This window comes from Sorex fumeus, unplaced genomic scaffold, assembly GCF_029834395.1.
Source record: "Sorex fumeus unplaced genomic scaffold, SorFum_2.1 ptg000265l, whole genome shotgun sequence".
NCBI lineage: Eukaryota > Metazoa > Chordata > Mammalia > Eulipotyphla > Soricidae > Sorex > Sorex fumeus.
Window position 1 is genome coordinate 10,449,931 of NW_026606322.1, and position 14,324 is coordinate 10,464,254.

General features: G+C 39.6%; 2 protein-coding genes across 3 annotated transcripts in view; one reads left to right on the forward strand and one right to left on the reverse strand.

Moving 5' to 3' along the window:
* SIDT1 (SID1 transmembrane family member 1) overlaps window positions 1-14,324 on the reverse strand; it is a 108,867-nt gene that overhangs the window by 49,404 nt on the left and 45,139 nt on the right. For both annotated transcript variants that reach the window (XM_056109280.1, XM_056109279.1), the window contains exons 4-9: window positions 10,407-10,452; window positions 6,173-6,274; window positions 5,197-5,280; window positions 2,927-3,014; window positions 1,072-1,143; window positions 562-655 (exon numbers count right to left, since the gene is read on the reverse strand). In XM_056109280.1, coding sequence (XP_055965255.1) covers window positions 562-655; window positions 1,072-1,143; window positions 2,927-3,014; window positions 5,197-5,280; window positions 6,173-6,274; window positions 10,407-10,452 — 486 coding nt within the window. The remainder of the gene's footprint in view (window positions 1-561; window positions 656-1,071; window positions 1,144-2,926; window positions 3,015-5,196; window positions 5,281-6,172; window positions 6,275-10,406; window positions 10,453-14,324) is intronic.
* Window positions 1-14,324, forward strand: part of SPICE1 (spindle and centriole associated protein 1) — a 158,411-nt gene that overhangs the window by 20,325 nt on the left and 123,762 nt on the right. The window lies entirely within an intron of this gene.

Below are 14,324 nucleotides of genomic sequence, written 5' to 3' on the forward strand. Positions count from 1 at the left end.
GTAGATAATAGACAGTATCAAATGATGACAAAATTTCTCCTTTGATTATAAACCTGAGGTTAGCAAACATTAGATGGAGAAGGGGAAATGAAGAAGTGGGCTAGAAGGGACATGAGGATAGTAGTGGCAGGTCTTGGGCACTTTGGTGATGGTGAAGGTACAATAACTCTGTACATCAAAATCATGAACATTAATACTATTGTAACTGAAATGTAATAAAAATTTAAAAATCTGGGATAGACTTGAATCCCATTGAATATGGCTTTTTTTAAGTTTTTTTTTTTAAAAGCCAATTTATTTTATTTATTTTTTTCTTTTTTGGGTCACACCCAGCAATGCTCAGGGGTTACTCCTGTCTTTTTGCACTCAGGAATTACTCCTGGCGGTGCCTGGGGGACCATATGGGATGCCGGGGATCGAACCTGGGTCGGCCGTGTGCAAGGCAAACACCCTACCCGCTGTGCTATCACTTTAGCCCGAATATGGCTTTTTAAGTCTATGTTCTAATCAATGTGCAGAAATAGGTAAGGGGATTAGTATGTCCTGAAATTCTTTACCTACCTCATATAATGGACAAACGCAATAAACAGGCATCCCAAGTAGAAGGAGAAGAAGATGAGGCAACTGAGAAGAATTGATTTTACATAAACGGATGCTGAGGGAAGAGAAATTTTGGTTAGATGATCTCAGAAGAAAATAGGACCATATTTGAGACTGGATAGATTTGGGAACCCACTGTCTTTATACCCATTCCTAAGTTCTCCCTTACTTCTAGTCAGACTTCTAAAAACCACTGCAGATCACCCAGACATAATTCACAAATGGCTCCTTTCCACACGCACGATTTCTAGGGACGCGGGAGGGGCCAAGGGGAGAGGGGAGAAGGGACTTCCTGAATTTTAGTTCCCTTTGTTCCTTAGAGGGATTTAACAAAATATTCTGTTTTCTTCTTTCATTTCTACAGTAAACATTCATTTTCTTATGCTGTTTTTATCTGGAAGAATGATATTAGCATGTAACTAGATAGATTTTCTGACATAGAAATTTCTTTTCTGAATCCAGCATTCTGACCTTTAATAGAAGGAACAATGGTTACTTTAAGGTTCTTTGCTCGTTGTAGATTCCAGGTCTGGTTATTCTTTTCTGGAATAGAAAACAGAAAGAAAAAAAGAAAGAAAAAAAGAAAGAAAGAAAGAAAGAGAGAGAGAAAGAAAGAAAGAGAAAGGAAAAGAAAGAAAAAAGGAAAACAGAATAAGTACAAAGGGTCGGATTCTTTGTGGTCTCTGAGTCAGCAGAACAATTGTTTAAAAACTGTACAGCAGTAACTCTTGATAATATTTGTTTTTTCTTTAAACAAGATCTAAGGGAAAAGTCAACCACCAAACATTCTATCTCTCTGGTTCATTTGGTTATAACATTCAATGTGTCTTCTGTTTATGTGCATTTTATTAGACATAATTAAAACCAGTAAGTCTTAAAATTATTATTTTGAATAATCATTAACTCTAATAATTATTCCCACTTGAGGAAGGCAGACACTTCCATATCTAAGTGGCTCAATTTGCTATAGACATCTAAAGAAAACGGAAATAGAAAGCTACCTTATCTTTTGTTTTATATTTTTTTCCAGCTGGTGAGAATTTGTCATAGTCTTTAAGGGTTCATAGTTCAAAAAGAAATGAACATTGGCAAAACTATAGAACTAGTTAAGAGACTAATGAATATACAAGCAGGAATTTCACTTAAATTTCGAGGGTACCATTCACTCAATAGTGAATATGCTCTGTGGAGATCCCAAATGGCTCATCAGAGACACAAGGAAGGTTTTTCTAGGTAGTTAAATCAATATTCCATCAATAGTCTATTCCCTTTCAAAGGAAGTCAGTGGGTAATTATCCATAACTATTTGTACTATGCCTAGGACCACACACAATCCCCAGTTGGGGTAAGTTTTCCCAATTGCCTTCTCAGTATTTTATGAGACAGTTTAGCAACTGAAATCCAGTAACCATGAATTTTCTTTGTACATCCTTGTGGAAATGTTGAATTCTAATATCTAGGAATAACTCCATTACTTCTGGCTACCAAGTTGACCTTAAGAAATGGAACTTGATCTGTAGAAAATCATTACTATATGGTAGCAAATATTTTTTAGAGAGTCAACCTCATATAGCCTGAGAAAGCCTAAGACTTTGAAAAAGATTTATTGCACTAAATGACATTTTCTAGTCTCAATAACACCTACAAATCTATCATTTTCTTCCTCTTATATTTCTCTCAAGCATTTCTCAGACTGTCTTGCATTTCACTGCTGATGACCCTCAGCCAGTGGGAACTAAATATGACCATTTTTGGTGTTTGTTTAGTTTAGGGGCCACACTCAGCTGTGCTCAGGGTTTACTCTTGGGCCTGAAACCAGAGACCGTTCTTGGCAGTGCTGGAGGCACCATATTGGGTACTGGGAATCGAACCCAGGTTGGCCACATTCAAGGCAAGCACCTTATCTGTTGTACTATCTCTCTGCTTCCCTCTGCTTCCTTTTTTTGTTTGTTTTCAAGAAAACAATGTTTTATTGCTTCTTTTGTTTTGCTTTCATGGGCCACACTTGGCATACTCAGGGATAAATCCTGGAGGGGTCTGGAAACCATATGTGGTGCTGGGGGTCAAATTCTGGTCAGTCATGTGCAAGGCAAGAGCCCTCCCCCTGTACTATCACTCTGGCCCCCTAAAAATATCTTTAAAAAATTCCTCCGTACACTTTATATGAACACTGTGGTTTGCAAAGTTGTTCATGATGATTTCTTACAGGCATTTAATATTCCAGCACCAATCCCACCAAATATAGATGGTCTTAAGGCACCTATGTGTTTGGTTTTGTTCCCTTCCATTAAGTTTTTCTAGATAGCTAAATATTTCTTACTCTTACCCTGGACGAAGAAAGATCCTCCACAGGCATAATCTTCTGGCTTTATCACAAACACCACAAAGAACTGCTCCCCTGGAAAATCCTTCTTCTGCATAAGACACAACAACCTTATGATAAGCCGGCAAAAAGATATCAGGAGAAAAAAGTTGTGTTGGGGGTTGGTGGAGAAAGACAGAGAAGAAAAGTAAGATTCACCCTTGCTTCCTAGTTTCTCAGAAAGGAATTTCAAACATCCATGATTTGATCTAAATTACCCAAATATGTCAAATAATTGTTGTCTCCAAGAAATTAAAGAGGGGCCAGTAATACAGTACAGAAGGTAGGGAAAATTAAATGAAGTGGCCGGAGTTTGCCTTGCACACCTCCAACCGGGGTTCAATCACCACATATGATCCTCTGAGCCTTGCAAGAAGTGCAGAGTCAGGAGTAAGTTCTGAGCATTTCTGGGTGTGGCCCCCAAAACAAACAAATAAACAAAAGATAGTTTTGATTTCAATCTACCTTGTACTCACTTAGAGTACAAGTACTTAGAACGATATTAATCCCTTAAAAATTTGTTAGCAACCAATATGTTAAAAGTACTTATATATTAAGGGATCCGCAGGGGGTGGGGGGAAGAAGGGGTGGGGTGTGGTACGGGGAGTTTGGGAATGCTCAGTGATTATTCCTCTGTCTGTGTTCAGGAGTGACCTCTGGTGGAGCTTGGGGGGACCATATGTGGTACCAGAGATCAAACTGGGGTCAACTGCATGCAAGGCAATCTCTCTGATCCTATTTTTTTAAAATTAATAAACTAATTTAGAGAAGTTTTAGGATCACTATATGAAATTATTTTTATTATAAGTTTAATGGCAAATAAGTTTTCTAAAAAGTATGTGGTCAGCAGGTAAACAAATAATTTGATTTCGTGAAGCAAACATGTTAAAAGATGTGAGTTAGAGTCCTAGCTTTGTCTTTTTCTAAGTGTGCATCTCTGTATTCCTTTTGTTTTTAGAGAAGGACATGTTTTAGGATCTGTTTTGGGGGGGCCACATCTGGCAGTGCAAAGAGGTTACTCCTGATTCTGTCTTTAGGCATCACATCTGGAAGGGCGTGAGGGACCAGACATAGATTGAACCCTGGTTGGGCACATGAAAGGCCAAGCCCTACCTGCCGTAGTAGCCCCTGCCTCTCGGTCTTCCTTCCCCATGAATGAGAAAGAAGAGCTATTTGGAGTATAAAATCCGAGGTCCTGGGAAACTAAAGACTAACTGAAGGAAGTTTCTGGGATTGACATCTAAATTGCAATTAATCTTCTCATGTTTTGCTTGTTATTTAATAAATGGCATTACCTTACTGTAAGAAACAGAGCAAGTTGCAGGTCTATCAGGTAAAGACCACTCCAAGGGCTGGCACTGAATCTCTTTGAAAATGTGGGGATATGATTTGTATTCATACTTTTGCTATTAAATTGCAACTGAAGGGGCTAGAGAGATGGTACGGCAGGCAGGGTGCTTGCCTTGCAATCTCAATACCCCAGTGAGCCACCCCCCCCCCCCCCCCCCGCCTACCACGAATGATCCCTGAGCAAGAGTCAGGAGTAAGTTCTGAACACAGCTGGGTGTCATTTCAAAACAAAAATTTGCCACTGAAACACTAACTTAAATGCAAATGATGTAACCTGCTGTATAGATGTGATCTTCGTCCCCTTAAGCCCATTCATGCTATCCAGAATGTCCCCTTTTGGTACTTTATTGGTATAAACTGTTAGAATATATTTATGTGGGGGGAGCACATCCTGCGATACTTAGGGGTTACTCCTGGATCTGAACTCTGGAACCAGTCCTGGTGGTGCTAAAGGGACCATATTGGAAGCTGAGGATTGAACCTGGGTTGGCCACATGCAGGGCAAGCACCTTACCCATGGTACTATCACTCTGTCTTCTCGAGTATGTTTAATTGCTTTAAAAGACCAGATAAACTTTACACTCAACTGGAATCCCCCAACAAGTAGGTTGGAATCTTCTGCCCTTACCTCTGGGTCACACACATGTGCTGCTCTATCGTGTGTTCCCAAGGCTCCCTAGGAGAGAGGGCACCTGGCAGAGAGGCATTATTCACCATCACCCAGGCTTTGATTTCAGGCACAACAATCTTTGCTTTAAAACCAGTCAGAAGGAAAGTGATCCAAGGCATATGGCAAAGGTGAATTTCAGATGCTGGTCCAGCAGGCAAACTGACTAGAATGTGCATTGTCCTTGACAAGAGCGACCACAGAAATTACATCTCACCTGTAGTGTGATGGCCGCTTTCTTGGTCATGGACTGGTAGACGCCATTGAATTCCACATTGTGGTCAAGATCATACACCGGGCACTGATATGAGCATTAGAATGAAAAGGGAAAGCATCACTAATGACAGATGATGTCCTGCTACGCACACCACACCTATCACCTGGATCACAGAGTTGGGTGCTCCTAAGCCAGGGAATATAGTGCTCCTGAAACTGGGGGCCTTATCCTCTACAGTCAAGGTCACTTTATGGTAAAAATCACTGTCACTGTCACTGTCCTCCCGTTGTTCATCGATTTGCTCGAGCGGGCCCAGTAACGTCTCCATTGGAGACTTTGTTGTTACGGTGTTTGGCATACCGAATACGTCACGGGTAGCTTGCCAGGCTCTGCCATGCGGGCGAGATCCTCTCGGTAGCTTGCCGGGCTCTCCGAGAGGGGCGGAGGAATCGAACTTGGGTCGGCCATGTTGGCTGCATGCAAGGCAAACGCCCTACCACTGTGCTATCGCTCCAGCCCCATAGTAAAGATATGTATAGAAAGTGGTTTAAAGTAATCAACACATTTTCCATTTAAAAATGAACACCTTATAAGACATAAATGCTGTAATAAAAGTTAAAAATCAGAATGATTTTCCATTGTTGATATATTTTTGTATTTTATATGTGGGGTCCAACACTTGGTCTTTCTTGTTCTTTTTCATGATCATCCCTCCATTCTTCCCTCCCCCTCTCCCTTTCTTCCTTGTCTATTTTGAGAAATCAGCTCTTCTCTCACTCCTCAAACCAATGTCTCCGAACATCAGCTGCTCGCTGTTGTACATAAGAAATCTTTTTCTGATTTAGCAGTTTTGTAGAAGATGCATAGGGTGAGGATCAGTGCATTGCTCACCCCTGTCTTTCCTCTATGCTGGTACAATGGAAGGCTCCATAAGGAAGGATGACTCTAGTCAATACCAGAAATCACTAAGACTCACCATAATATTCTGAACTGAGACCACAGAACATGGATAAGCCACTTCGGACATGACTTTAACAATAACTGAATCCACATCTTTAGGAAATTTGTACAGGAAATACTAAGAATAAGAAAAAGAAAACGCGATTGGTTGATAATGACAAATCTTTACAGTCACGAACTCAAGCTATTTTCACACGAATAGGATAGTTTAATCTGATACTAGGTTTAAAGTTCATATGGAAATTGTAGAGAACCTCCATGAATTCAGTCAACTACTCATTTCATAGACACTGAGCAATTGCTCTGTGCAGGGCTGTGGGTCAGATATTAGGAATACAGCAGCAGTGAACAGACCCAGCAGCCTTTCATATAATGCTGCCATTTCATTTCCTATGAAATTTCTTTCTCAAGGAAATTGCACTGCACTTCATTCCAATTTCTGCCTCCAATTCTGAATTATGAATATGTGACTGTAATATGAGACAACATTGCAGTGTGGACATTTTGAAATACTTATAAAGCAGATAAACCAGTTTTTCAAGAATCTTAACCACCTACCCATAGATAAGAATGAGTTCTGGGCCCACCCTTCCCCTAGACATTTTGCTAAAGTATCTATTTCTCGGCTGGAAAATAGTAAGATGACATTCACATTCACAGACTGAACCCCCCTATGGATTGCTGAAATATCCTTCACAATTTTGGGCAAGCAGAGTTATCATTAATAGTCTTTCTTAAGCATCATCAGAATTGGGAAACATAACAAAAAGAGGTTAAGCTACTTCCTACTGGGATTATAAATCTATTGGAAAATTCCATAAATTCTAAATTTTAAGCATGTTGCTAATTAGTAAAGGGGACTTATTATCCTCAATATCATAAATCTAGTAATTGATCAAGAAGCTGGGCATGAAATCTGTGATTCAGATTTTGAAGAAACCAATACAAACAAGCTCCACATCTGAAGATTCCAACACATTTATCACTCAAAAAAGAGACAACGCATATTAAAATTTGGTTTTGCATCTCAACAACATTCTCTTGACTAACCTTACTCTGATAAGTAGAGCAATAAAAAACAGAATATCTTCAATAATCTAAAGTCTTCTGATGGAGAAAGAATATGCTCAAAATGAAAGAGTACCATTAAAAATGCTGCTGTTTGGAAGTCTGTTCATGCCTTGCAACAGATGGTAACACTCCCAAGGGCCCACTTCATTTTGTTCTTTCACTTTGGAGCTCAATTCACAGACACTTAATATAGGACTATGCTAAAGATTACCACAAGATATTCTTCACTCTTAGGGAAGCCAGATGATGTAATTCCAGAGCATTGCTGCAGTTACTGTTTGCCTTAATAAGCAGCATATATATTTCTATAGATGTTGTAGGAGTTGGTTTCGTATAGAAATATTTTGAAGTCTTACCTATGTGCCAAAGTGTAATCAACATTTTCCATCTCTAAATTACTATTCCCTCAAATAAAGGCTTTTGACCCTAGCCTTGATAACTCTTGAACTGAAAGCAACAAATGATAAATATCAAAACCAATGACTGGCATTTAGGCTAAACATCAGCCTGATTCCTGGTTACCTACCCAGTTTCTGTGACCTGCTCTTGCCTACAGGAATAAAGGCAGAAAGTGATCGTTTCGACTGTCTGAGATTCTGCAATAGCTTGAATGAACTCATAGGAATAGAATTTTTCTTTTTCCACAGTTGAATGGAGTATAAACAGGAACCAAAAGAAAAGGAACTATCAAGAGTAGTTTTATCAGAATACTTATTTAGTTTTATTAGTGTGTTCTAAGTATATTTCATGTGGGATTTATATTCAAAATAATTGGGTTTTTATATTAACATACTTTTTGCTGTTTTTGAGCCACACCCAGCAGTGCTCAAAGTTTACTCCTGGCTCTGCACTCAGAGATCACTCCTGGCAGGGTTCGGGGACCAAATGGGGTGCCAGAGATTGAACCCGAGTCGGTCACATGCAAAGCGAATGCTCTACCTGCGGTACTATTTTTAATCCAATTTACATAGCTTTAAAAAATAAAAGTCGAGATGGCGGCCGCACGGGAGCCTTGTGGACAGCAGGTTTGAGCCGCGGGGGGGGGGGGGGGGGGGCAGCAGGGACCTCATGGGAAGGGGGGCGTAATGGGCCGTCCTTCACGCCCGACCGAGGTCGCCAGCTGCCCCCCACGAGCGGCTTTCCGACACGGCCACGACTCCAGAGCACAGAAACCAATCTCTTAACTATCTAACTTTTAATAGAAATTCTTCCAGGGTTAATAAGTAAAATAGCAGAAATCCAAAATCATTTTATTCTTAAACCAAGTTGTAGAAAGCAAATCATATCACAACGCTGTTTCAGCATGTCTGATTGGGGGGGATTCATAAACCCTAAACAATAATTGTGCATCTTCTATCGAAACAATGTATCTAGTCAAAGTAGATAGAGTATTAACTAGAACTCAACTGCCTCACAGGAATTGGGAGGGGTGGGAGGTGGGGTTCTATTGGGGTTCACGGTTAAAAATAAATATTGGTAAAGGGAAATGTGTTTGATATTTACATGACTGAGACCTAAACCCGAAAGCTCTGTAACTTTTCCCACAGTGATTCAATAAAGAAATAAATTATAAAAAAAAAATAAAAAATAAAAGTCATAATATAAGATCATCACTGCCTTTCAATCTGAAAACTGAAAATATATTATAACATTTACTGTATCATATTTATTACAGATTTCATCACAATTAGTTTTACGTTATATTCTTTCTGTAGTTGGGTGCAAGTTTTGCCCTCTTTTTATAGACATCCCTCATTGCCACTGGCAGATAATGTTTTAAAATTTTTGTGAATTAAGTGATAATAAATGGGCAATAGGTTGTGGGTCTGGGTCTTTTGTCACTGTATGGCAGTATATATGTACTAGGGAGGTTTTGTTGTTACTGTCAAGAAATGGAACTTCCCAAAGCCTTCTCTCTTTCTCTCTTTCTCTTCTGTGTGTGTGTGTGTGTGTGTGTGTGTGTGTGTGTTTGTGATCCTATGCAAGTTTGGAGTGCACATGTCTTTGAAACTCTATGTTCAATAACATCACTGAACTGGCAGGCTGAAAACTGCCATTGTGGAAATATTTATACTGTAGAAATAGACCCAAACTATAAATTAGAGTTCTCTTTCTGAGAATATGTTTACCAGCATATCACTGATTGTGGTGGATTTACAATAGTATCCATAAAATTTATCAATCACAGTTTTAGTATATTCAAGGGGGAAAAAGGATTATTTATATGTGTCCAAAGCCATATTAGTGCCTGTAAAGAAGAGCTACTAAAATGATCAGGACATTTAAAAAAATTTGTTTTAAACTTTCTATCCAAAATACTTCACTCTTTCAGGGCTGGGGCAATAGTACAGCGAATAGGTGTTTTCCTTGCACACAGGAGACCCAGGTTCTATTCCCAGCATCCCATATGGTCACCTGAGCACCGCCAGGAGTAGTTCATGAGTGCAGAGCCAGGAGTAACCCTGTGCATCGCTGGTGTGACACAAAAAGAAAAAAAAAAGACTTCACTCTTCAAAATCAATAAAAGAAAAAAAATGAAGGTAACTAGAAGCAGGCTTAACTAATAAATTTTAAAATCTATTTCATTTATGATAGTGGTTTAATGGAGAACACAACAAAAACATCTGGGTCTTTAAAATATTTTCATAGACTTTTTTGTCCTTTACAATAGGAAAAAATAAATTTATTTTGCATATAACACCATAAAAAGAAAAAGCTTATTATTTTTATTGCAGTTTAAGGTCAGTTAACTATGCATTTTTTTAAGTGTGGACCTTCTCCTTCCTTTGTCCCTGCATCTCTGTCTAGATTCTAAGCTTCCTGAAGACAGATCTCTATGGCTTCTTCATTCTTCAAGTCCCAGACCTTGGAATAGTCTCATACAGCAGTTGGTAGATTGATTTGCTGAATGAAAGTTTATCCAAAGAACATCTACAAATATCATGCTTCCCATTTCAAACCAATTCAGGTGGTAAGTAAAGGTTTTGTCCAAACAACATGAGTAACATTTAAAAGAAACCTCACATATTTTAAGTTGTAAAAGGTTGAATGATATTATATGCTCACCTACATTTTAGGTTTCCAAATATTACATGCTTATGCGCTAGGTTACACAAGATGGTTTCTTTTGTGTAATATCAGTAAGTAGAATCATGATAACCTTGAAATACTTAACTTACCTGAGGTTGAGAGGGGCTGGCAGTGAAGTGAAAGGGAACGTTTGTCCTGAGAAATAATAGTGGTAGAAGGGGGAAAGTAGAAAAGTGAGAAAGAAGCATAAGTTAGCAAATAAAAAACATTTATTGAGAAGAAAACAACCCAGACTAAATGAAAAAGGAAACTTCAATGTGAAGGAAATTCTGGTCCTAACAAACTGCATGGGAACCTGATGGCTTCAATTCCTGCATGATCATTTTTGTTTTGAGATACTCACAAAGCAAACCTAACTAACAAGTATATTCAAAACACATTGTCACTGTCTTCCTGTTGTTCATCAGTTTGCTTGAGCGGGCCCAGTAACATCTCCATTTTGAGACTTGTTGTTACCGTGTTTGGCATATTGAATATATCACGGATAGTTTGCCAGGCTTTGCAGTGCAGGCGAGATAGCTTGCCGAGCTCTCAAAGAGGGGCAGAGGAATCGAACTGGATCAGCCGGGCTGGCTGTGCGCAAGGCAAATGCCCTACCACTGAGCTATCGCTCCAGTCCCTTCAAATTAGCTTATTTTTTTCCCTATGAAGACATGTTTGTATTTGAATTATCTTAGTATTTTACAATCATTTTCTTTTCTCTATCTACTTCTGACATTCAAGTCTTCTGCTTGGAGGGAAAAGTTTGAAGTTCTTTTGGATAATGTAGATATGAACTTCAAAATAATTTTGATGTATCCTTGTCAAGGGCTGGAGCGATAGCACAGCGGTAGGGCATTTGCCTTGTGCGCAACCAGCCCAGCTGAGCCGGGTTCAATTGCTCCGTCCCTCTTGGAGAGCCCGGAAAGTTACTGAGAATATTTTGCCCGCGCTGCAAAGCCTGGCAATCTACCCATGATGTATTCAATATGCCAAACACAGTAACAACAAGTCTCAAAATGGAGATGTTACTGGGCCCACTCGAGCAAATCGATGAACAATGGGAGGACAGTGACAGGGACAGTATCCATGTCAAAACGTTCTTTTCTAAAAATCAGACGAGAGCCCCTTGGATAGGAATGAACTCCAACTGTCCCCATGCACCACAGTCTGAAATTTCCCATCAATATGTTGATCTCTTTGGATGAGACATGGCCTTCTAAAACCTTCAAAACCATCAAAAGAATATAGTGAAATTATTTCCTCTCAAATAATTTATTGTGAATGATTGTTTTGATATTTTTACTCTTTATTGAAAGCAAGCAGTGACTGAACCCTGAAAAATGGAGAGAATGAGGAAGATTAAGGAATCATATGCACATTTCTAGCCTTCGGTGTTGTCTGGAGACAACATTGGTAGAACAATTCAAGATGGTGACATTGAAAGACAAATGTGATCTTCTCTATGGCTTCTAAGGGGATTTGGCATTCTTTGACATGTCCCCTTCAGCTGGTAAGATCATGCATATAAGTTCACATAAGTGTATAAGCATGGTAATACCTGAGTCTGGGTGTGTCATTCCCCAACCTGCCCATTTGGCCTACATTTCTGGGGACCTGAGCTGAAATTTTTTCAGAGATTTTTCCCCAGATTAGAGAGATCCCAGGGAACCTCTAAAGATCTTTTTTTTCCACAGCTGTTTCTTTCATGTTTATAAAAATGAAGCAGTTGGGGGCTAGAGTGATAGCACAGTGGGTAGGGTGTTTGCTTTGCACACGGCTGACCCAAGTTGAATTCCCAACATCCCATATGGTCCCCTGAGCACTGCTAGGAGTGATTCCTGTGCAGAGCCAGGAGTAATCCTTGTGAATCGCCAGGTGTGACCCAAAATGCAAATATATATATATATATATATATATATATATATATATATATATCCACACACACACGATAGTACAGCGGGTAGGGCGTTCGCCTTACAAGCGGCCAACATGGCCGACCCGAGTTCGATTCCTCCGCCCCTCTCGGAGAGCCCGGGAAGTTACCGAGAGTATTCGATATGCCAGACACAGTAACAACAAAGTCTCCAATGGAGACGTTACTGGGCCTGCTCGAGCAAATCGACGATCAACGGGAGGGCCTTTACCTTTTACCTTTATATACACACACATATATGAAGCAGTTAAACTTATGCTTCTGAAAGACATCTTTTAAAAAGAGCATGCCAAAACACTTAAGCAGCCAACTTATAGTCAGAGATGTGGTTGAGAAGTCATATGCTTTGAGCACCCTTCCTATAGGTTGTACCTTCCTAAAGGTCATAGCTTAGGGGGGATCTGCATAACTAGGCTCAATATTTACCAATGGAGGTGATTTTTAAACATTCGCTCCCAACAAATGTCGTTGGCAGTGCCAAGGATTGGATCTGCTGGAGCACAGCTGAAAATATGTGAGCTAAAGAAGCCAAAGTTAGTGTCAATCTCTTTGGGTGTTTGATTCGGAGATTCCGTGGTCAGTCCAGGCCTGCAGTGCTCAGTGTTGCTGAGGCAGCGCCCTCTCAGAGCTGGGGTGGGGGAGGAAGGGGAGGACAGAGTCTGTTGTTACTACGGCAACACAGCTTTCAGTGCTTTTGTTGCTAGGTCAAAGGAAGGAAGAGGACACTGATATTCTTGGCTAGCAGCAGACAGCATGAGATTTCCAGAAGCAACCAGTTTTCTTTGGCCATATATTTGTTTTTGTGTTCTTCTCTGTCACTGACATTCCAGTCCGACACTGGCCATAGCTATAACATTAGCCAGAGTTAATGTTCTATTTTCTTTTTCTTGTTCTTTATGTTTTCTTTGCTAGCACAACACATGCAAACTTTGAAGCCATTATTTTCTTAACGATGAGCCCATCTAAATTCTCTCTTCCCTGTGGAGTCAACAGTGTATGCAAAATAAACATATTGTCTGTAGCAGATGAGACATTTAACTTTCTTCTCCAGGGGCACTAATGGAAATGGTGTTGGTTTATTTTTTATCAAGGGTCATTAACCAGTGAAATAAAACTAATTGAGACTCATGCATACTTTTGGTTCTAAAGAAAGAAGTAATAAAGTTATAGCTATTTGTTTTAAAATTAAACACAGGAAATGTGTTTATTTAATAAGTAGAAAAAAACCCTGCAAACTGACTTTGTTCTCTTGTTTTGGTTCAGTTGACAGACAGGAGAGGAAAAGAACAGATGGGGTTAAAGGGAATGGGTGTGCAAGTAAGGGAGTTGTAAGAAAATGAGGAAGTAAGGAACCCACTGAAGAAAATAGACAGGAAATGAAAAAAATAGGAGTATAATAAAATAGAAGAAAGAAGAGATGAGATAAAAGGGTGAGTAGACAGAGGTTGTGTTAAATGCCAGAGAAGACCCTGAGATTTACATCTTGCTCATCTTTTGAGAGGAAGCCCCTAAGAACAGGGCACAGTGGATGTGTAAAACCCTCACTTTGTTGAAGGAAATTGTACTGTATTATTCACTTGGACTATGAACTTCAGAATACCACTCCCTGTTATCTGCTTACTGCCATCTGTCATGAACTCCATAGCTGATCGTAACCCTTCCACAAATTCCTCACTATCTACAGCATTGCTTTACACACATACGCTCATCCTATCATTCTTCCTTTTTCTGGGTCTTTGCTTCTACAAAATCAATTGGTTCTATACATTTAATCTGACTTTCCATCCTTTGGTTTAGAAACATACTCTCGTCTTGGCCGGTGATATATTACAGAAGGTAGGGTGCTCGCCTTGCATGCAGCTGACCTGGGTTCTATCTTTGTCATCCTCATATGGTCCCCAGAGCATTGTCAGGCATGATCCTTGAGCACTGCCAGTTTTGACATCAAAACCAAAGGAAAAAAGAGAAAAAATACTCTCTAGTCTCAACCATTTCAAAATAAAAACACCCCCAACAAAATATCTTCCTTTCCCCTATGTGGTTCTGTGTTCTTCTCCTTCACACACCAGCTTCTTCAAAGAGTATCTATTCT